The 22,828-nt window shown below is 37.9% G+C and overlaps 2 protein-coding genes and 2 long non-coding RNA genes across 5 annotated transcripts; 1 reads left to right on the forward strand and 3 right to left on the reverse strand.

Annotated features, from left to right (window-relative positions):
- Nucleotides 1–695: 695 nt before the first annotated feature.
- LOC106094220 (protease inhibitor-like) lies at nucleotides 696–1,273 on the reverse strand. The gene is made up of 2 exons (XM_013261421.2): nucleotides 1,114–1,273; nucleotides 696–1,049 (listed from the first exon to the last, which is right to left on the reverse strand). The coding sequence occupies exons 1-2, from the start codon at nucleotides 1,187–1,189 to the stop codon at nucleotides 889–891; spliced, it is 237 nt and encodes a 78-aa protein (XP_013116875.1). The 5' UTR covers nucleotides 1,190–1,273; the 3' UTR covers nucleotides 696–888.
- A 4,815-nt stretch (nucleotides 1,274–6,088) lies between these two features.
- On the forward strand, nucleotides 6,089–17,708 carry LOC106094223 (uncharacterized). Of its 2 annotated transcripts, XR_009397844.1 has the most exons (3): nucleotides 6,089–6,358; nucleotides 14,703–15,147; nucleotides 17,423–17,708. It is a non-coding gene; the product is annotated as an uncharacterized LOC106094223 (long non-coding RNA). The 2 variants fall into 2 exon arrangements; XR_001222518.2 differs by lacking the exon at nucleotides 17,423–17,708 and having other exon boundaries at nucleotides 14,703–15,216.
- Nucleotides 15,378–22,163, reverse strand: LOC106094221 (PI-stichotoxin-She2b). Its single transcript, XM_013261422.2, has 2 exons — nucleotides 21,615–22,163; nucleotides 15,378–15,661 (listed from the first exon to the last, which is right to left on the reverse strand). Exons 1-2 carry the CDS (start codon nucleotides 21,730–21,732, stop codon nucleotides 15,486–15,488), a joined length of 294 nt encoding a protein of 97 aa, XP_013116876.2. The 5' UTR covers nucleotides 21,733–22,163; the 3' UTR covers nucleotides 15,378–15,485.
- Nucleotides 20,825–21,399, reverse strand: LOC131996411 (uncharacterized). The gene is made up of 2 exons (XR_009397845.1): nucleotides 21,135–21,399; nucleotides 20,825–21,056 (listed from the first exon to the last, which is right to left on the reverse strand). It is a non-coding gene; the product is annotated as an uncharacterized LOC131996411 (long non-coding RNA).
- Nucleotides 22,164–22,828: the final 665 nt, after the last annotated feature.

A 22,828-nucleotide genomic window follows, 5' to 3' on the forward strand; every position in this document is an offset into this window, starting at 1 on the left:
GGAGAATATAGACGACGTATGAAACACGAGCTTCAAGACGATGATAGCATAATTGCATGTATCAGAATACAACGGCTGCGTTGGCTAGGTCAGGTCAGGCTAGGTTGTCAGAATGGATGAAGAAGCTCCAGCAAAGAAGTCTTTTGAAGGCAAACACGATGGTGCACGCAAACCGGGAAGACCAAAAGCCCGATGGAAAGATCAAGTGGTGAGAGACACCTTGAAACTTGGTGTTAGAGATTTTAGAATGAGCGCAGAAGATCGTGGCGCTTGGAACACTATTCTGCGTTTGGCTAGTCGAACAAAAGTGTTCTGTCATAGTCAATTGAAGTAAGTAATAAAATTGAAGGATACAGTTTACAAAACGATGTATTTGTACGGATTACCATAATTTTGACCACTGTCCAACCACAAAAATCAGCTTAATAACGATTTAGGACAAAAGATTTATGTGGAAAAAGCATCGACAAACTGGTCGAACGATAAGGAGGAGGTAGGCTTTGATGGATTTATTATATTTTTAATCATTATTAAGAAAATAAGAATTTAACCACACAAAAATTTTAATTTTCTGTGAAAATCACACTTCTGAGAAACTTTCAGTTTTTTTTACAAATTTTAGCGATAATTATTGTTTTACCCACTAATGGTGGTTATTACGAGCACAATCCAGTTTCAATTTAAGCAACAGTCAATTTGAGGTTGATTTTTTTTTCGTTTGTCATAAACAAACACATATCAATAGTTTTTATTTGTATTTGCAGTCAATGAGCAAACAAGGTTTATAATACAAGCTTATCAATTACGAAATAACAAAAAATGGCAACACGGATTTGTTAAAGCTAAGCGAATTCGAGAGCGGTCATTTCCGTCCCCCGCCCCCTTGGCTTACTTGCAAGCCTGCTCACACTGTTCCTTGGTGGTGAAGCGGTTGTTGTTGCCGTGGCAGCCGCCATAGAAAAATTCCTGGCAGGCCTTGCTTTCGCTGTCATAGTAGTAGGACAAGTCCGATTTGCGACATGGGCCAACCTCTTTGGGCAAGGCGCAATCTAAAAATGGAAATGCAAGGATTGCGACACAAGGTCTTTATATAGTTAGAGCCTAAACACTCACCTGCTTTGTCGAAGGCCTGCACTGAGGCGAAGAAAATCAAAGCCACAATGCTGAATAAAACCAAAGTGTATTTCATGGTGAATGTGAGGGAGTTTGCGGCTGCTGGCTGTTGAACTGCTCAGAATGAAGATTCGTTGTGATGTGATGGCTGCGACTTGACGGGTTAGTAACTTATATATACCGCTGACAACAAACGTCAGCCAAGAAGGGCTCGGTCGAGGTTTCACAATAACTCAGTACTTCACACAATCATATTTGCTCATTTGTCTGTCCTTCCTTAGCTCAGTCGCCTATGGGTGCTGTGTTTTTATTTGCTTATTGGCATTGCATCAGCAGCAGCAGCTGATATCAGTCGGAAGTAGTAGTGAATCCCAATATTTTTGCACTCGGGGCGACAAAACAATCATCACCTGGGACAGACATTGCCACTTCAGCTGACTGACAATGATAATAAGCAGCACCACCTCCAGCAAACTTATCTCTGGTCGTCGCTCCTTAATTTTTTGGGTCAAATGAAGAGATAGATCCAGACATCAACTTTGTGATGACGCACAGCCAGATTTGGGCACTGCAATTATCTCTTGAAGTGTTGCACTGGTAAGGCTCAAGGGTCCACAGGGGAACTTTACAAGCAATATGACGAGGTCATTCGTATTTTTTTTTTCATACATTTTGGCCAACTTAAGGTTTTTGTCTTAAATTGACATCAAATAAATATGGACAGCATCACAAACAAGAAATTTAGTTTTTGCAATTACGATGAACTGATGCGGTTTTTTTTGGATAGTTGAATAAATATTTGGGAGGTTTTTTGTTTGTTGGCTATTACGAGCTTACTGGAGTATATAAAAGGTAAATGATAAAAGGAGAAAAATAAAAATAAAATTTAAAATGGATGTGTATACAAAACTTCGAGAATTGGTGGTCTTACAAAATTTTCTTAAAATTGAGTTTCATAAAAAAAAAAAATAATTTTTCAAAAAACGTTCAACGTTTCAATTTTTTACAAAAATTTTATTGGGTTGCCCAAAAAGTAATTGCGGATTTTTTTAAAAAAAGTAAATGCATTTTTAATAAAACTTAGAATGAACTTTAAGCAAATATATTTTTTTTACACTTTTTTTCTAAAGCAAGCTAAATGTAACAGCTGATAACTGACAGAAGAAAGAATGCAATTACAGAGTCACAAGCTGTGAAAAAATTTGTCAACGCCGACTATATGAAAAATCCGCAATTACTTTTTGGGCAACCCAATAATTATTATATATGACAATCTTATCAATTTTTAATTCTCTGCTATTCTTATGATCTCTTTCTACCGTTTAATTAATTTCTAAATATCAAGAAGCCTGTAATGGGATGGTTTGAATTCTAAGAAGTTTTTGAACTAATTTTTAACGTTCTCCTAATTGTCAAAGCTTATGCTCCTTAAGGTCAGTTTTGGCTACATTTTTGAGGTGGCGTTAGACCCCAATACCAAGGGTGGCCTCTTTTATAGCGGCTGTAGCGACTCGTTTACATGATATGGCACGGTTATGTTGAGGTCATTGTCAACAGTTTTATTCTTATTAAGCACCAAATAATGCACTAGCCTTCCAAATCCTAATGTGCGCTCCTTGGGACTATTCTTACTAAAATGCAAGATATTGGGTTGTCCAAAAAGTAATTGCGGATTTTTCATATAGTCAACGTTGACAAATTTTTCACAGCTTGTGGCTCTGTAATTGCATTCTTTCTTTTGTCAGTTATCAGCTGTTACTTTTAGCTTGCATTAGAAAAAAAGTGTAAAAAAGTATATTCGATTAAAGTTCATTCTAAGTTTTATTAAAACTGCATTTACTTTCTTTTAAAAAATCCGCAATTACTTTTTGGGCAACCCAATATATTCATTTACTGGTAGTGGCGGTTGCCCAACAACAAAATATTGAGTACACTATCTGTCAAAATCAGTGATTAGTGCAACTCTGAATTTGTGTATGTTACTAGTTCGCGCCTTTTTTCGTTGTTTGTGTGTGTTATGGTTCTTAACTGAAATACACACACACAACCAAAACTGGTTGACAGATAATGCACTTCGCGAGAAAAAATTGTACTCAGCTGTTAACGGTACTCTACCAGGTAATTATGTCATAACTAAAGTGCTTTGGTTTTAACTCGATGTCGAGCACAAATTTATGTGGCCATCCGCCTCTGGAGTTTTCCACGTTTTCATTAAGCTGTGTGGCATCCAATCTCCATATTATGAGTCTGGTGGAGCTATAGCTGGCAAAATATCGATGGCACTATCGATATTTTATTTTTTGTCTGAATATGGATTGAAGTCAATTTTTTTGCAAAATTGAACAAAAATAAGCGATCCGACACTGAATGTATCCTATAAGACACATTGCCCCTGTAGAGGGCGCTATTTTCATACTATTGGGCTTATATTTTGCACAATGATTTTTCTCATGACTTCCAGCTGACTTTATAACATTTGGTTTTATTCAGTCTTTGCATTGATATTGCTTGTATATAAATCGATCTCTTGATTTTTACTTCTCATTATACCTTCCACTATAGTATGGGGGGTATACTAATTTCGTCATTCCGTTTGTAACACCGTCTAATGATCGTCATGACATTTTAAGTCGATCTAGCCTTGTCCGCCCGTCTGTCCGTCCGTCTGTCGAAAGCATGCTAACTTTCGAAGGAGTAAAGCTAGGTGTATGAAATTTTGTACAAATACTTCTTGTTAGTGTAGGTCGGTTGGGATTGTAAATGGGCCAAATCGGTCCATGTTTTGATATAGCTGCCATATAAACCGATCTTGGGTCTTGACTTCTTGAGTTTCTTGAGGGCGCAATTCTTATCCGATTTGGCTGAAATTTTGAACGACGTGTTTTGTTGTGATATCCAACAACTGTGCCAAGTATGGTTCAAATCGGTTTATAACCTGATATAGCTGCCATATAAACCGATCTTGGGTCTTGACTTCTTGAGCCTCTAGAGTGCGCAATTCTTATCTGATTGGAATGAAATTTTGCACGTCGTGTTTTATTATGATATCCAATAACCGTGCTAAGTATGGTTCAAATCGGTTCATAACCTGATATAGCTGTCATATAAACAGATCTTGAGCAGATCTTGGGCGCAATTCTTATCCGATTTGCTGAAATTTTGAACGTGGTGTTTTACTATCACATCCGACAACCGTCTCAGGTCTAAATCGGTTCATAACCTGATCAAGCTTCCATATAAACCGACCTTGGGTCTTGACTTCTAGAGGGCGCAATTTTTATCCGATTTGGCAGAAATTTTGCATGAAATGTTCTGGCATGACTTCCAACAACTGTGCCAAGTATAGCCTGTATCAGTCCATAATCTGATATAGCCGCCATATAAACCGATCTCCCGATTCTTATCCGATTTGTCCGAAATTTAGCATGAAGTGTTTTATTTTGGCTTCCAACAACTGTGTTTAGTATGGTCTAAATCAGTCTATATCCTGTTATAGCCACCATATAAATCGATCTCCGATTCGACTTCTTGGGCTTCTAGAGGGCGAAATTCTAATCCAATATGGTTGAAATTTTGCGTATGTCGTTTTGGTATGACTTCCAACAACTGTTCTAAGTGTGGTCAAAATCGGTATATAAACTGATATAGCTACCATATAAACCGATCTCCCAGTTTGACTTTTTGAGCCTCTGGTGGGCCCAATTATTACTCGATTTGCCTGAAATTTTGGAGGTGTTGTTTTTTGTATTCGAAAAAGTCATTTAAAGAACTTGACAAATGCTGCTTTTATTGCAGCATAAAAAATTAGTCTTCTGTCATTGCGATTGTAAGATCCATGAGTTATTATTATTATTATGGTTGTTTTAAGTAGCAAGACAGTTTTTACTACAAACATGGTATCGAAGCTATTGAAAATCGATGGAAAAAATATATCGAGCTAAATGGCGATTATGTTGAGAAATAAAGAAAAATATTCTCAAATTTGTTGTGTTCTCCCAGAATCTCCATTGTCCTCTACTTCCGAATAGCCTTTATTTGATACCCATATTGCCCAATCGGTAAACATATCCTGTTGGGAGGTTTAAGGCGGTGGGCGACCTACCGACACTTCTGGCCAAATTGTTATACCAGATTCATATTCTACTCTTAAATAATTTTCATTTGACATCTATATTGTTGCAATAGGTAATCATGCCGTTTGGATGGGTTTTGGGTTGGGCCTACCCGTGTCGGTCAAAGAACCGAACCCAAACGCTTTATACGAATTTTGTGTCCTTTGTTTACTACTGCGGTGCACTCATCTCCGTCATAAAGCGTTTTTGAAAATTAGGGTAAGTGGAATGGAACGCCACCCCCACCCCATTTTCCCCGGAGAACCAATCTGTGACAATTTTAGAAAAATCGGCTCTGCGGTTTTTGAGTCTATAGGTATCAGGCAAACAAACAAACAAACAAAGTACATAATTTTCTCTTTTATATTGGGTTGCCCAAAAAGTAATTGCGGATTTTTTAAAAGAAAGTAAATGCATTTTTAATAAAACTTAGAATGAACTTTAATCCAATATACTTTTTTTACACTTTTTTTCTAAAGCAAGCTAAAAGTAACAGCTGATAACTGACAGAAGAAAGAATGCAATTACAGAGTCACAAGCTGTGAAAAAATTTGTCAACGTCGACTATATGAAAATCCGCAATTACTTTTTGGGCAACCCAATATAATGCACTAATGTGATAATTTTTTAACCGATCCTTAGGACATTTAGCACATAACACTCTCTTGTGGCTGTTGAAATAAAATTTATTAAAATCGGTTAAGATTTAGATATAGGGCCCATTCAATGATATTGCCTAATTTACACATAAAGATTAGGCGTAGGGTATAAATATAGTCGGTACCGCTCGACGTTTGGCTTACCTTACTTGTTATACATACGATTTTGTTGACATTTTATTTTCCGACAAAATTCTGCTTAATTATAAATTCTTAGAAAATTTTATAGACATTTACAAACATTTCCCTAATCGGGGGATTTCCTCTAAGTCCTTATCTGGACCATCATCTGACGTCAATACAATCATGAAATTCCCATTGAACTACAGCTATCGTTTCTTGACACTGTAACGAAAGTATTTATATGTAGTTAGTTCTCTCTTTTTTCTTTTGTGATTTTTTGAAGGGTGCGACAGTGATCGAAATTCGTCACGGTTTATTCGAGATTCGTTCAATGATTTAAAGTGCTGATCTGTAAGTAAAAAAGTCCCCCATTCTATTCTCGTGTGTTTGCTAAAACAGTTATTAGTTATGATAATTAAAGTACAAATTCAACATGTTAGCATGTGAATTCGTATGAATATTATTTTTACATATACACTCAAAAAAATTTATTTGTAATAAGAATTTTTTAGAAATTAAAAATCTTAAGGCTGTAACCGAAATGTTCGCCGTAGAACGAGGGACGTGAAAATGCTGAAGAGTGCTTTCAGTTGGTAGATAGTTTTTATAGTTCTGATAAAATCGGAAAAGTCATCGTCAAGGGTTTACCAACCCGTAACTGTAGTCTTAAGAGGTTTTTTTTATGAGTTAGGTTTTGGCAGCACTGGCAGGTAATTGTGTCCAAATGTAAGCTCTGAAAGCGAAAAGTGTTCAGTATACTTTGCTATTTCGTTGTGGAGTAACTAACAAACGAGCTACCAGTGCAAATCGTTGACATTTCTTATCAAAATTTGTGATTTGTGACAACAGCTCGTATGAAATCCACTTTTATTTTTATCGAAAAATGATGTGATGTGCTTTTTTCCGACTGAATAGATACGTTAATAAGCTAAATGGTCGCATCTGGCCGCTTGCCGTGCAAGAGTTACCGATGCATCTCGAAACAATAACAGTTTGTTGTGTTTTATAGGTTGGTGGCATCATCGTTCCATGGCAAAGATCAATTTATCGAATAACCAATAACCGTAGCATGCTCGCCTATGACGCTGAACGCATGTGTTCGATTCCTGGCGAGAACGTCAGAAAATCTAATGCTGGCAACATTAGTGAGGTACTATGCCATGTTAATATATATGACCTTCTCATAGAAGCAAAGTATATCTCCCTAAGCCAGGGAACCAGTCTATCAGACACAGCTTGTAATTCAACCGGTGATACATCATCAGGGCTGGGCGACTTAAGGGAGTCGAAACCATCGGGTCAATTTGGTACGTACAACCGGCTGCCATGGGTCGTATTGATATCCCAATCTTGTGTCGCTCTTGTGGCTTTTGCTCTGTTGAAGAGTTTGCTGCAGTCCTTCCTTAGACCAACCAGCTCTGGGGTCCACCATGGAGGTCGCTTTTTTCTGTTTAGCCGAGGGACCAGTACTTCAGTATTTTCTCCAAGGCTGCAACTAATATAACGATGATCAGAGAAGCTGTGGTCCATCACTTCTCAGTCGCATACTCTTCCACTTATATCTTCCTATACACAGATAATAGCTGGTACCTCCTGCCTGTTCCTGGTAATAAAGGTCGGTTTATCCCCTTTATTGCAAATCGCCAGATTGCAACTTTTAAAATATTCAATCACCAGCTCACTCCTTTCGTTGACATCCGAACTTCTCTTACAGAAGCGGCTTCTACCGGCGACTTAAGATTTGAAGGCGGCATCTCTGAATCGTGTGCCATATATAGGGAAGCCAGCCAGTAATGAGACTTATTTATTTCAAGGCTGGCTACTACTAAATCTTCAGTGCTTAGCGACGGAAGAAGAAGACTATTCTTTGCAAGAATACAGGCTCTGTGTCTCCCATTCCCTGTACCTTTGAGAAGTTTAAATCCCGGAATTCTTAGTCCACGAACCACTCATCCACACACCCATGATTCCTGGATAAGAACCATGTCAAATCCCCCTGATATCATGAGGACCTTTAGTGCCGCCGAAGTTACTTTACAATGGTGGAGATTTATTTGTAGAAACCGGAACATAGTCAGGATTCAGAACTTACACCACTGTTGTGTTAGCCCCGTTTCTGATTCCACCAGGAGTTTATCCTCACAAGATTCGTTAGAACTTGTCATGACGAGCTTCCGTACGCATCCTGGGGCAGGTGAGAAAGCTGTGGAACCATAGTCAGGATTCAGAACTTCCACAACTTTTGTGTTAGCCTCGTCTTCTGACTCCACCAGGAGTTTATCCTCATAAGATTCATTAGAATTCGTCAAGATGAGCTTCCGTACGCATCCAGGGGCCGGTGAGAAAGATGTGGAACCACTCTTCCTCAGGACACTGGACACTTGCGGTGTGAACGATTTCTCCTTAGATGCTTCACTTACTGCTTCTGCTGTCGAAGTACTTTCTGAGTTCCGTGCTTCCCCGCTGGCGCACACTTTGAGCCCAGTCCAACTTTGTGACCCACCCACACAGGGCTTGTCAGGTTCCGTTTCGATGCCATCCCCTCCCATCTCGATTGTGGCGGGAGGATTTTCAGTCTCCTGCAATCCGCCAGACTTTAGCGATGTGGTCGATTGTTCCTCAGGCAAGTGTTTAGCAACACCTGCTGAGTCGTCTCCTAATTCCCCGACCCCACCGCTTCTATAGACCTTCAGTTTCAACTTGTTGAATCCGTAGGATACAATATCTTCAGACTTGTTGAGGTCTGCGAGACAGTCGGAGTTTAGTATGAATACTGCATGTCTCCGGTTACCATCTGCCTCATCCAATCTACAAATCTTCCAGTCGGTGGTTGAAAGATTGAGATTACATTGCCTTAGTCTTCGAGGTATCGATTCAGGATCTGAGGGAATCCTTGGTATACTATTCCTTCTTGACTAAATCTAGTGCTGCACCTGGCCAGATCTCACCAATCTTTTTTAGCGTACAACGATACATTTCAATTGCGCGTTGATCCCCGAAGGCCCCGATACCAGTCTGCATCGTCACAAACTGGAGGACACCCAGAAAATTCCGCAAGGACGTCGGAGTATACTGATGACAGTCCAATGACTATCCCACTCCAAGTATTCCTATATATGCAGCCTTGTTCTTCTCCCTTGTCGACAACTGCCGTCACCAAACTATCCCTAGCGACAATAGCAAAGGTTCTTGGGCCCATTTTATTGTTGTTCGCCCTAGTTGTTTTAGGCATGGGATGCCCTCCAGGTGGCCGTAGTCTTTTGGCTGACTCGGATGCAGTTTCCGAATCTAGACTAGTAGTCTTTGGGGTAGCCTGTGCAGCGAATTCCCGAGCCCAATTTAAGTAGTCTCTCTCCCTATTAGTGAGAGTCTTAGGATCATTCGCACCAAGCTTCTCAATAAACCTGAGAGCGATGCGTCTTCTATTATTCCAACCTCTTAAAGAGCGTGTTGGTTTGCCGGGGAAGGCCGATGGCCTAGGCAAATTATAGGCATGCGAAGAAAGAATAGGTTCGACCTTGTTCTTGAGACTCAAACCAGGTGTCTTCGTCAAATACCCCTGCCGATCAGACGTCTTTCGGCAAGTGTAGCCTCCGCTCCACCGGTGAAGGGTTCAGTAGCAGACAAGCTTCGGCCTGATACTACCACCGCAGCTGTTGGGTCTTTGGAGTCTATTCTAACCTACTCCCGGGCTCTAGATCTGCCGCTCCACTGAATACAGACGCAGATCATCAACCGCCTAATGGATACCTCTATCGCAGCTATCCTTGAGTGACTTAAATGTTTCTTTCAAAAATAATGACCTATTATCAGTTACAGGAAAATTCTTGCCGAGTGAAATAACAATACATCCGCTCCACTCAACGATTCGACAGTCGCAGATCTCTGAATGAGATGGCTGAACATTTCAAAATTCAGCTGTTTTGGGTGCCGGGCCACAGAGATATCCCAGGGAATTGTAAATCGGATGAGCTTGCGAGACCAGAAACTACCCTATACATTCCAGGGATACTGGAATCTGTGGGTATGCCTCTAGCTAAGTTTTTAGGACCAGACCCGAAGGACAACGAATGATAGATGGTCACAAAGAGGAGGCTGTGAGCATTCCAAAATATGTGGCCTTATCTAGACTTGAAGAGGTCTACTGCTTTGCTGTCATTGGCTAGAACAGACGTCGCAGTCATTGTGTCCGTCATGACAGGTCACTGTCTAATCAGAAAACATGCTGACAGACTGAAGGTTGGCAGCAACAACTTTTGCAAAGCTGTGAGGACATCGAAGAAGAAGAGACCACAGAACACCTTCTGTGTGTGTATCCCACACTAGCAGTTAGAAGGAGTTCCACTTTAGGTTCTCATTTCTTTGAGAACCTGTCTGATTTAGTGAAGTTATTGGGCTTTTTAAAGCGATCTGGATTGTTCAACGGTAGGAACTAGAAGGCATTTTCCTTCTTCTGTTCCTGTGGACGAAAATATCTAAGTGAGTCTGAAGGCAGACTGCCACTTAAACTTAACCTAATCATGCCATGTAAAAACTTCTCCCCAAAGAGGTGTCGCACTGTGACACGGAGTCGTCTATAAAAAGCTCATTGATATGTTAGAAGTTTGCCTCTGTTCCTTAATGGAACGTTCATGGGCAAATTTACATTTGCAATAAAAATTTTGAATATATGATGAAAATTTGAGTGTTTTGTTAAATTAACAAAAAATCACACTTTATATTGAAAATCAAACGGCGAACGAATCGAGTGACAAAATGTTAATAGCTTTCGTAGTAAAATGTCGAAAAATACTACAGACACTGTTTTGCTAACTAACATTTTATTTTGGGTGTAATTTCGAATATTAATTTTGTTCTCCACAAAAAAACTAGAGATTATCATTTAATTTAGTAAACAAAAACAAAAATAAAAAAACGACTATAATAACAATTGTCAACATTATAAAATAAATAACATGTATATGTGCTAAGTAATGCGAGCTGGAAAAATCACTTTTGTTTATATTTAACGCCACTTTGCAGCTACGGAGCAAAGCTAGTTAACAACACGTTTTTTTTCCTTGAAAAGCCGGCAAAATTGTTAACACAACCATCCGTGTCCATCCATTCCTCGTCAATTGACTGATTTGCATTGGTCATAAGCAATAAACTCTTCAATTCTTTTTTCTCTTTGACTCATGGCAACTGGTTTACAGCATGACCAATTGATAAGAGTACACAGAAGCGAGAGAGTGAGCTTAAACTCAAATGACCTTTACAAGGTTTCTTAACTACAATGAGATTTACAATATTGGCAGAGCTATATTTGTGAGAGTGCTTTTAATGTGGCAAGACAACTTGAGTGGTGAATTTTCGACCGTTACACGAAACACTCTGTGAAAAGAGTTTAATAAATATTGCAAAATAAGAAAAACCGTTTATAATCCAAAGTTATGAGGTTTCCACTTTTTTCTCAATATTTTATTTGTATAGAAAATTGTGTACATTTTTTTAAAGATTTTTTTTTTTTTTAAATTTAAAATTGTTAAAATTTTATTTTTGTTGAAAATGTTATCAACATTTTATATAATGTACAAATCCTTGTCAAAAAATCCTCTTTTCTGACGATTTCAAAAAAAACTCTTTGGTCAACTGCCAGCCAACGAATTTTATATTTGCTGCAATATTGGCACTACACTCAGAAAAATGATACGCATAAAATAAAGTAAAACACAAATTAGTTAGCAAATTTTAATCAAATTTGGTTAAAACTTGATTAAAACAAGGAAAAAATGCAATTTTTTTAAAACAAGGAAAAAATGCAATTTCTTAGCAAGTTTTACTCATTTGTAATTAATGGCAAATAGTTCATAAACTTGGGTTTGGCAAGTCATTTTACTTAACCAAGTTTCTTCTCTACAAGTTAAATATTCCTATAACAAACAAAGTTTTTCAATTACCCAATATAAACATGTTATGTTGAGTTCAACGATTGCTACAAACCTATATTCTTCAATTTGAATAAATATTCGTTCAAAATAGTTTAAGAATTTCCCAAATTTGAGTATAATTGAATAAATTTAATACATTTACAAGTTTTAACTAAAATTGAATTTGAATTTTATTATAAAAATGCGTGCTCTGCTAAGAAAGTTCATCGCGCGCTTCTTTCATTTTATGGACGAAGCTAATTTTTGGCTTAATGCGTACGTAAATAAGCAGAATTTTCGATTTTGGAGTAAGGATCAGGCAGAAGTATTGCAAGGGCTACCCATGCATCCAGAAAAAGTCACAGTTTGGTGCGGTTTGTGGGCTGGTGGCATCATTGGACCGTACTTCTTCAAAGATGATGCGAATCGTTACATAACTGTGAATGGTGAGCGCTTTCGTGAGATGATATCCAACTTTTTTTGCCTAAAATGCGAGAGCTTGACTTGCATGACATGCGGTTTTACGCGAGCTGTGTGGCAAGTGGCAACCAGCTCGCGTAACAATGGACTTATTGAGAGGCGCAAGAAGGAGGTTAGTATAGCTATTGATATCATAACGGGACACATAGGACTACGAGCTCACTTATGTAAAATCGGTGCGGCAAGCGATAGCATATGTAGGCCATGCGGGGAAGATGATGAGACGTTGGAACATTTCCTTTGTCATTGTCCGGCTTTCGCGTCTAATAGATACCAGCACTTAGGTGCAGACACAATACCAGGCATGAACCAACTTAGGGGAGTGGTATTGAAAACAAGTAAGGATTTGTAAGTAGCACGGAATTCCTAACTTAAAATTTTCATTTTAGAGGTTGCTTTATAGTATTTAGAGCGCACAACAAGCCGATTACTGGCTTAGGTGTATTTCCATAGTAGCATGGGGCGGATTAATGTCTGCACCCTCTTATCAGCCTAACCTAACCTATTGAGAGGCGAGTTCGGTTAATATTTTATTTGACGTTCGGGACCGGTCGATTGGCCGCCTAGGTCGTGCGCCTTTAGACTATTTTTTGTTGGGCTATGTTAAAGCACATGTCTATACAGATAAGCACGCTTCAATTGACGCAATGGAAGACAACATTGAAGCATTTAATAGTGAGATACCGAAATGTTGGAAAGAGTATGCTAAGCGGATTGACCATTTAAAGCCCAATCATGGTCAGCATTTTCATGAAATAATCCTCAAACATTAAATTATATGGAGCGTACTATCGATTTAAATAGTTTTCATGCATTTTTCTGAATTTTATGTGTTTTGTTCTTTGAAAAACTTTCCTATAGATCTTTAAAAATCAACCTTTACAAGAACTTTTTTCACTTTGTTTAGGATAAATAGATCCATGTTATAAACCCTAAATAAGATGCCCTTAGAAACCTTTTTAGGTTTATAACTGACACAAATTCTTATTTAAAAAGGAAAATCAGCCTTTTACATTTTCCTCTGTTTGCCTGGGATGTGCGGTTAAGCATCATGCGCTGGGTCATAAACCATTCAGAGCAGGTGCCGTGTCACAACACACACACACACATACAGGTAACAATTGAAAAGCAAGGAAATCATTCCCGTGTAGCACAAACAGTATTACAACGCTCAGTCTGATGTAAGCATTTTCCAAGAGAAATCGTGGTCGGTAGCAAGAAAAGAAGGAAAAAGGGGAAAAATATGAAATAAAATTATCAAGGAAAATTTGGTGTCCACCGTAGAGCATAGGTGAGCATGTCCGCCTATGAGGCTGAACGCCTGGGTTCGAATCCTGGCGAGACCATCAGGAGCAAATTTTCAGCGGTGGTTTTCCCCTCCTAATGCTGACAACATTTGTGAGGTACTATGCCATGTAAAACTTCTCTCCCAAGAGGTGTCGCACTGCGGCACGCCGTTCGGACTCACTCATTGATATGTGAGAAGTTTTTTCCTGTTCCTTAGTGGAATGTTCATGGGCAAAATTTCCTATTTGCAATTTGGTGAGTCGCTATCCATCTCTTCTCTCTTTTCCAATTTCCAACCTCCTCTCCTAATATAAATACAGGAAGAAATTTGATTAGCTGCAGTGGTATATCAGAAATTAGTTCTTATCGCTTCTGCTCAGAATAGGCCGAACATACAGCGTGACACTGCCTGAAATTTGGATAAGCATTAGCAATTAATAAAAAAAAACTAGAAATTTTTCTGTTGTTTTATGGATCTTTATATAACTTTGTTTGCAGGAACTTTTAACATTGAAATGCGATCTACAATTTAAGCAGCGATGAAATATTTTAACGCAACTGTTTCGCAAAGAATTTATATCCCGTACGGATAGCTGTGAGCACCACACAGGTTGGAACATTGAGGTCCGATCTGTGTGGTGTTCATTGCTGTCACAAAAAGCTTACCTGCGTTCCACCGGGCGCATCCACAGGTTGTGGATGGTGGAATGCTCCATACGGAGATGCTGCAACGGCAGTCGCAGACAATCAACGCTATCGAGCGGAGAGTCTCAGTGAGAGGCCGGGCGGCACCGGCTCTTGTACAAATACTGAGCGCCTATGATGCTCGATATAACAAGGCGAGTTATTGGCGCCTTTAAATAACCAATGGCCACCTTGTTCCCGCTTCGACCGGTCCTTTGCACCGAAACGAGCTTGCTCACACAGGAGCTTGATGTGGGTCCTTACCTCAACATGAATTTTAGATTGAAAATAAAACTACGTATCTATACTAAACACTCTCATTTCTTTTTCAACAGTCTCTAAAATATTGTGGATATGGCGCAACGCAACTTCTGGGAAAATAAGGCACTTAATCCTCTGCGACTTATTTGGGAATTTTTCCAAAGCCATTGAAAACTAAAAGTTTGAAAATTCCATTACCAACGTCTAAAGTTGAAATATATTAATAAAATAAAACAAAGGATATGAGAATAAATAATACATCTGCAAATTGCAATTTTGCCCATGAAAATTCCACTACGGAACAGGTGCAAACTTCTCACATATTAATGAGTGCTGTCCGATTCAAATTTAAGCACAATGATAAGGGGCCTCCTTTTTATAGCCGAGTCCGAACGGCGTGCCGCAGTGCGACACCTCTTTGGAGAGAAGTTTTACATGGCATAGTACCACACAAATGCTGACAGCATTAGGAGGGGATGTTCTCTCTCAGGATCCGTTCAAAATATCTTTCAAGATGGTGTAAATATATTTCAGATCTACATTAACTAAAACCGAATAAAAATGTCTTTAGTGCTATATGAAGTTAAACTTTATTGAAAATAGTTTATTTTAACTAATCCGTTGGGTCACTTTTTTGAGTGTACCCGGTTTTGTGTTCTCTGGTGGCATAGAGTGGCTAGTCAACTTCAATGGCAAGCTTTTGTACGTTACATAAAGTGCTACAAATAAAAATTTAAAAATCGCTTCGATACTTTTCTATAGTGGGGCTTTTATTAAAACATTATTTATACTAGTAAAAAAATTATATATGCATGTTTATTAAAATTTCTCTTTCAGTCTCTATGTGTATATCCAAATCAATATCTGACGCGCTGCATGCAATCGCGACGGCATTCCTCATAGGTTAGAAAATTATTTAGGGTGGCCCCACATCCAGAGTAGTAGAAACCAATGCAATTGCCCGACTTATTGTCGAAAGCATAGCGCAAATATTTGCCACGGCATAAACCCGGTGTTTTGGGCTCCAAACAAGCTGCAAATAAATTTAAGAAGAGTATTAGTGTAGAATCATCTAACGATTTATTAACAATATTAGACCACTGTTTAATACAAAAATATTAACGACAACACTGTAATATAATTAAAATAAGTAAGTTCGAATGGGCCGAATCTTGGGAACCCACCACCATGGATTCTGCTAAAAATTTATAGAAAATAAATTAAGTTGTAGGGCATACCAAACTTCTGTCAAACCAGCAAAAAAAATCTTCTAGGAACCGAACAAGGATTATAGAGGGACCGGTTTATATGGGGCTATATCAGGTTATAGACTGATTTTGGTCGTATTTGGCACAGTTGTTGGAAGTCGTAACATCGCATGCAAAATGTCAGTCTAATCGGACAAAAATTGCGGCATGTAAGGACTCAAGAAGTAAAATCGGTAGATCGGTTTATATGGGAACTATATCAGGTGCTTGACCAATCGGTAGGACCGTACTTGACGCAGTTGTTGGAAGTCATATCAGTACACAACATGCCAAATCGAACAAAACTTGCGTCTGGTCGGTTTATATGGGAGCCATATCTAAATCTGAACCGATATGGCCCATTTGCAAGAAGACGTACATCAATATTAAGAATCTGTTCAAAATTTCAAACGCCTAGCTTTACGTGTTCGACCTCTATCGTGATTTCGACTGACGGACGGACGGACATGACTAGATCGACTCAGAATGTCGAGACGATCAAGAATAAATATACTTTATGGGGTCCTCGATTAATATTTCAAGGTGTTACAAACGGAATGACTAGATTAGTATACCCCTATCCTATGGTGGCGGCTATAAAAATTAACCCTTCTTTTCATGTGCGTTAAAGCCATATAACAATATAGAATTTGAGCAGCATTTGGGGTTTTTTCAAGATTATAACAAATAAAATTCCTCACCTCCGTCTGTTCTCAGTTGTTGTGTTATTTACCAATTTAAATTATCCATTTATTTATAAAAAGTAAAGCGAGTACCTTAAAAGAATTGAAAAGCATTGTTTTGAACAAAAGTTTCAAGTAAATAAATCACATTTGCGTCATAGTGTCGAATAATGCACACTTATGGCATGTTGCATTGCACAATGGAGTTGTGGTGGAATGTGATAAATATTTGAAGTTTCAAGCGACTTTAGACACTAATAAGTGGGGAGCTCGGGTCTTTTCCTGTATTTGGCGCAGTGTGAATATCTGGTCTAGGGTGGAATTACCAGGTCTAAAGCCGCATTGATAGGGCCCAATTATCTCATTGACTTAAGGTTTTAATCTTTCACACAGTACGCCCGAGAGTATTTTGTACGCGATGGGGAGGAGACTTATTCCCCTGTAGTTGGCACATTCCGTCTTGTCTCCTTTCTTGTGTACGGGACATAGTATGATGAGGTTCCAATCATCGGGTATGCGTTCTTCTAGCCAGATTGCGCATACGCCTTATCAGCGTGTCGCCTCCGGTCTTAAATAGTGTCTGTAGTCAATAAAAAACCCTCCATTCTAGTGATATTCGTTATCGTAGTCAATCAACTCATATCTCTCTGCTTTGGGAGAATCATTAAAAATATATGAAATCAATGACCAGCCTAACCAACAAACATAATAAATAAAAACCATATTTTTTGTGAAAAACTTCCGAACGTTTTTTTTTTTGGTTTTTAAAAACAATATTATCTGTTAAATGAAGAAAAAAAAAATTAAGTTATCTCTATTGATTATTTCCCCTAAAAATTTTTCCATTTTAATTTTCGTTTGCAGAAAATTTCAATTTGCCCTTTTCGAAATCGGGACACAAATGAAGATTTGGCAACTAGAACAAATTTTCGAAATGCGAAGGGGACCAATCTTAAGAGCCTGCCAAGAGGTGTCCGGATCACCTAGAGAAATTGAGTACTTGATTTTGTTAACTCCTTAACAATTACATTTCAAATATTCAAATTATCTTAACTTGTTATCAAACGTCAAATTTTTTACTAGTTTTTTTCGATTTTGTCCCACTGTGCGTTTATGTCGATACTTCGTATTAAAGGCTTGCGCAAGACCATTCATTTTTGTTTTCAAGGCACACTAACAATCATAGAGTATTTCAAGAACTTAACTCTTCGTTTAAAAATACAACATTGTATGAGACTGTTGAGAACTGAGTAAAGCAGATAACAAGACACCAAGCCAACAAGATGAGTGAATGTAAAAAATGAGCCCTTCAGCACAAAGAAAGATTGATTCGGATTTCAATGAGTGCATGTTGCACAAAGCATGTATTCGGGTACACTTTGCTTCAGATAAAGTACTATTTTTCTTGTGGCAATGTGGTTGATTTGGCAAAAGCATGGGTAGACACAACAGTTTGCAAACGATTTGTGTGATCAGTTCAACTATTGAAAATGACAGCGAGACGCTTTTACATACAGCGAGTAATTTCTGATATTTTACTGTAGCGGTGTTGGATTTGAGATAAAAATACTCCCAAAACGGTCACCAATGAATGGGTTTGTGCAGGCCTGTGCTTTGTTATTGGGCCCAAAATGAAAAAAATGTGATTATGCGGGACACTCTAATATACATACTATACGTATATCCGTGATGGTGGTTATCCAAATTTCGGCGTTGTAGAGCCGAGCCAATTAAAGCTAAAGTTAAAATTTTAGAGAAATTCTTTTGTTCTGAAAAAGTTAAGACAAGGGCAAAAGCATTCTTCTTACCATTGAGTCGTGGTTAAATTTCCATCAAATACTCAAATTGGTATTGAAATCGATCAATTCGTATTTGCCATACTTTTTATACCCTACACCATTACTGTGGTACACGGTACTACAACAAAGTGAATTTGTTTGTAATACCCATAAGGAAGAGAGATAGACCCATTGATAAGTATACCGATCGACTCAGAATCACTTTCTGATACGATTCAGCTATGTCCGTCTGTCTGTCCATGTTAATTTGTGTACAAAGTACAGGGCGCAATTTTCATCTAATCGTCTCCAAATTTGGCATAAACATTTTCCTGGGCCTGGAGACAAAGCCTATTGAAATAAGAAAAAATCGGTCCAGATTTGGAAATAGCTTCCATAGACATGTTCGTCCGATTTCGACTAAAATTGCAATTATATCGTCATTTATAAACCGATTCTCACGAAATTTTGCACGAAGGGTTGTCTTATAAATATCGACATTATGAGTGATATCCATAGAAATCGGCCCAGACTTAGATATAGCTCCCGTATGTTCGTCCGATTTGGACTTAAATTACAATTATATCGTTATTTATAAACCGATTCTCACAAAATTTTGCACGAAGGGTTCTCCTATAAGTCTTGACATTATTAGTAAATTTCAACCACCAATTATCTGCCATTTGCTATTCTCATAACCTGTTTTATGCAATAATATCTAACTCTCTTTTACTGAGAGATGATACTCACTTAAACTTGCTCATACCATCACTGTAACAATGTTTGACTGTACACTTCTACATCACAGGTATTCATACACCGAAATCACAGATACTCATGAACCAATAGCATGTTCTACTATTCGAGTGAGGTGAGGTGCAGTTGGGCTTGGGCTGCCGTCGGACAGCCATTGCAAGTATGCGAAAACTTCGGTGACAGCCACACTAACGCAGCCTAACTCAACTCAAGTGGTAGTGTACAGCGAATCTACTGGTATGATACAGCCATAGTACCTAGACACTCGTCGGCAGAGGGATGCTTCTGGTGTAATACAGCCATAGATTCCAGTCATTTGAATTACACTAACTAATCCACAATTTACCATCAAAGACAACCCTTCCTTTTGGGACCGGGGGGGTTTCGATTTCTGGAGCTCACGTTAACTGGTTGATTTGCGGCTGCTGTGTTTTGTTGGACTTGCCTGGTCTCTTTAAAAGTTTACTGATTAAATTTTAAGCCTCAATGAAACTTGGAACCCGCTAAGCTTACCGGGCAGAGGTAATCATTTATTAACCGATTCACACGAAAGAAAATTGATACAAAGGATTTATGACTTCCGGTATTGCTATTGAATTTTATAGAAATCGGTTCAGATTTAGATATGGCTCCCAAATATTTTTTCGTCCAATTTTGAATAATACTCAATTATTTAGTAATCTGTTAAGAGATCTTCACAAAATTTGGATGACTAATGAATTTCATAGAAATTTGTTAGGTTTTAGATATAGCGCCCATATATATGCATCTCCCGGGTTTTCACTTTTAAGGCCTTTGCTAACCCATTTATCAATCGATTTTCTCAAAAAATCAAATTTAAGCAAATTTTAACTTCGCCGACTTAGCCAGCATATCCAATGGGGTGTAGGGTATCAAAAGGTCGGCTTCGCCCGTCTTTACTTGTTAAAAATAACTTAATGGACATGTTGTCCACTGCCGTTAACGGTAATGTGTCTCCCATGGTCGTCTTTAAAGAAAAATGGACCGATGAAGCCACACCAAATTGTCGTTCGGTAAGTCTTGTACGGTATGTGGCTGTTGTTCACCCGAGATGCGAAAGTTTTCGTATCCATTTAGCCCGTGATGAGCCTCATGGCTCACCACAATTCTTCGATAAAAACAGTAGATTTTCTTCGAGCTGAGAGTATGAATTTCGTTTGCTTATGAGTTTCTCCTTGATGAAATGGCAGAGTATACTGAACATTTTTCACTTTCACAGAGTACTCTAAAGAACACAGTTATCAGCTAGTGCTGCCGAAAAATCTACCGCATAAAAATTACACTTTATAACCTGATATAGCATCTATATAAGCCAACATCTCCATATTCAATCGATATGGTTGGCATTTTTATGCTGGATTAAAGTTATAACTTTCAACACTTATCGTTCAAATTGATGCATAATTCCATAGTTTCCATATAAAACGACGGGATTCACTGAACAAGGTTAAGCCAAACGATTAGCCGACTTCCAATTTTTTTTGATTTTTGACAGTACTTGGCATTGAAGATGTCAACTTGTTCTGTGTTTACAATCATTCTTTGTTTACGTTTTATCCTATTTGATGACATTTTCAATCGGCAGATTTGGCATCCTTAATGATGTTCATGGGGCCTACCCACTTCATGTTTTCGCAAGTGAATCCTGATAAATCGATAAATGTGTGACTTGAGCACTTAGAATAGCACGTTTAACTTGAAACATTGACCATTAACATTGAAAATTTTATGATCTGGATTTAACTAAATATTGTACAAAAACAAATCCTGTTCGTTTACACATCATTTTTTGGGGATTGGGGGACATGAATGTACATATCACACACATCCATACACAATCCTTGAAAACAGTTGCATATTTTGGTACTTTTATCGATCATTCAGCCATGAAATAGGGTTTATTTGGGTTTAAAAAAAAAAATCCCGCACAAGTGGGGTAAAAACTGCAAAAAAACATAGGATTTAGCACTTAAATCTTGAAAAGGCCATAAATCTGGGTTTAGTGGCAAATATAAACGTACTTGAAGACTGCATTTTATTTCCAATTTTGGATGTGGATATATTTAATGACCGCTGTAGTAATTTTTTGACTTTTCCCTCCAAAAAGATATTGCAAAGGCATCTTAACAAAAGCCATCTTTATTGGAGGTACTATATTCGAAACTTCGTCTGGCACAGACAAAATCCGATGCGAACCTATTGCGTTTTTTTATTATCTTTTTTTTTTGAATTCATTATTTGTTAACTCATTTGTTTTTAATCGCACTTTACAACTGGCTAAAATTTAGCTTTGTAAACAAATTGTTGACAAACAAAAAGCAAAAAAAAATTTAAATAATGTCAAAAACTTTTATATTGATTATAAGTGATTACACAACACAAAACATTTTTATAAAAAAAATCACAGTTTTTGAAGTCTTCCCACACTTTCACAGCACTCTTCAAAATTTTTATTTTAATTGTTGTTGTTGGAAATGAAAAATGAAAGAAACACAAATTACCCGTTGAATTCAGACCGTTTTGCACCTCAGTCTTAGCTTGCTTGGCCAATACCATAGATGGAGGCCCGAAATATACGCTCAGCATAGCCAAGATCAACAAAGTTGTGTTAAACTTCATGTCTCTTGGTTTATTGTACTCCAATGAACTCACATCAAATCGAAAAAAAAAAATTACAAACAAAATCTGACACTTAAATTTCCGAATATTTTTTTTTTTGGAACTGCTATGCAATTTTGTTGTTGTTTCGATGACGGCGGTGTGAAGGTGCTCTCATTTAGTCGGCTCACAGTTAAGTACTAACAATTTGTTTATGGTCTGAACTTTTTTTTGATAAATTTGTCCAATTGACAATACGTGTCTGCAAGCTGCTCTGTTTGTCTGTTTGCCTTTTCTTTTAATTTTTTAGCATTTTAAATGTTTTCCAACTGACGTTAAATGTGTTGCGATTATGTTCTTGTATCTACCCACTGGGAGTTCGACCAAATTTAAATTGATATTGACTTTTGAAGTTAAAAATTGTGGAAATGCACTCTAAGTTTCTTTTTTTCAAAAGTCACGTCTATGAATGGTAAGTTAAGGAACAACACCAAGATGGTATTGCATACACTGGAAAAAGAGAACTTAAAAGCGTTAACAAGTAAAACAGTGCCAAGTTCGGCTGGGCGGAATCTTGGGAACCCATCACCATGGATATATATCCGCGTATAACGCTAAACGCCTGCGTTTAAATCCTGGCGATAACATCGGACAAAAAGCGATGGTGACCCCCTCTTAATTCTGACATGCATGGTCATGAAAGCGCCACCTAGACTTTAATAAAATACCTTTCATAAGTCACTGTGTCAAATTTCAGTGAAATCGGCTTATAAATGCGCCTTTTATGCGGCCAAGACTTTAAATCGAGATATCGATCTATTGTATATGGCAGCTATTGGGTTGCCCAAAAAGTAATTGCGGATTTTGAAATGAATTTTTAATAAAACTTAGAATGAACTTTAATCAAATAAACTTTTTTTACACTTTTTTTCTAAAGCAAGCTAAAAGTAACAGCTGATAACTGACAGAAGAAAGAATGCAATTACAGAGTCACAAGCTGTGAAAAAATTTGTCAATGAAAAATCCGCAATTACTTTTCGGGCAACCCAATATATCCAAATCTGAGCTGATTTGGGCCAAGTTGAAGAAAAATGTCGAAGAGCATAACAGAACTCAC

The sequence above is a fragment of the Stomoxys calcitrans genome, chromosome 3, assembly GCF_963082655.1.
Source record: "Stomoxys calcitrans chromosome 3, idStoCalc2.1, whole genome shotgun sequence".
NCBI lineage: Eukaryota > Metazoa > Arthropoda > Insecta > Diptera > Muscidae > Stomoxys > Stomoxys calcitrans.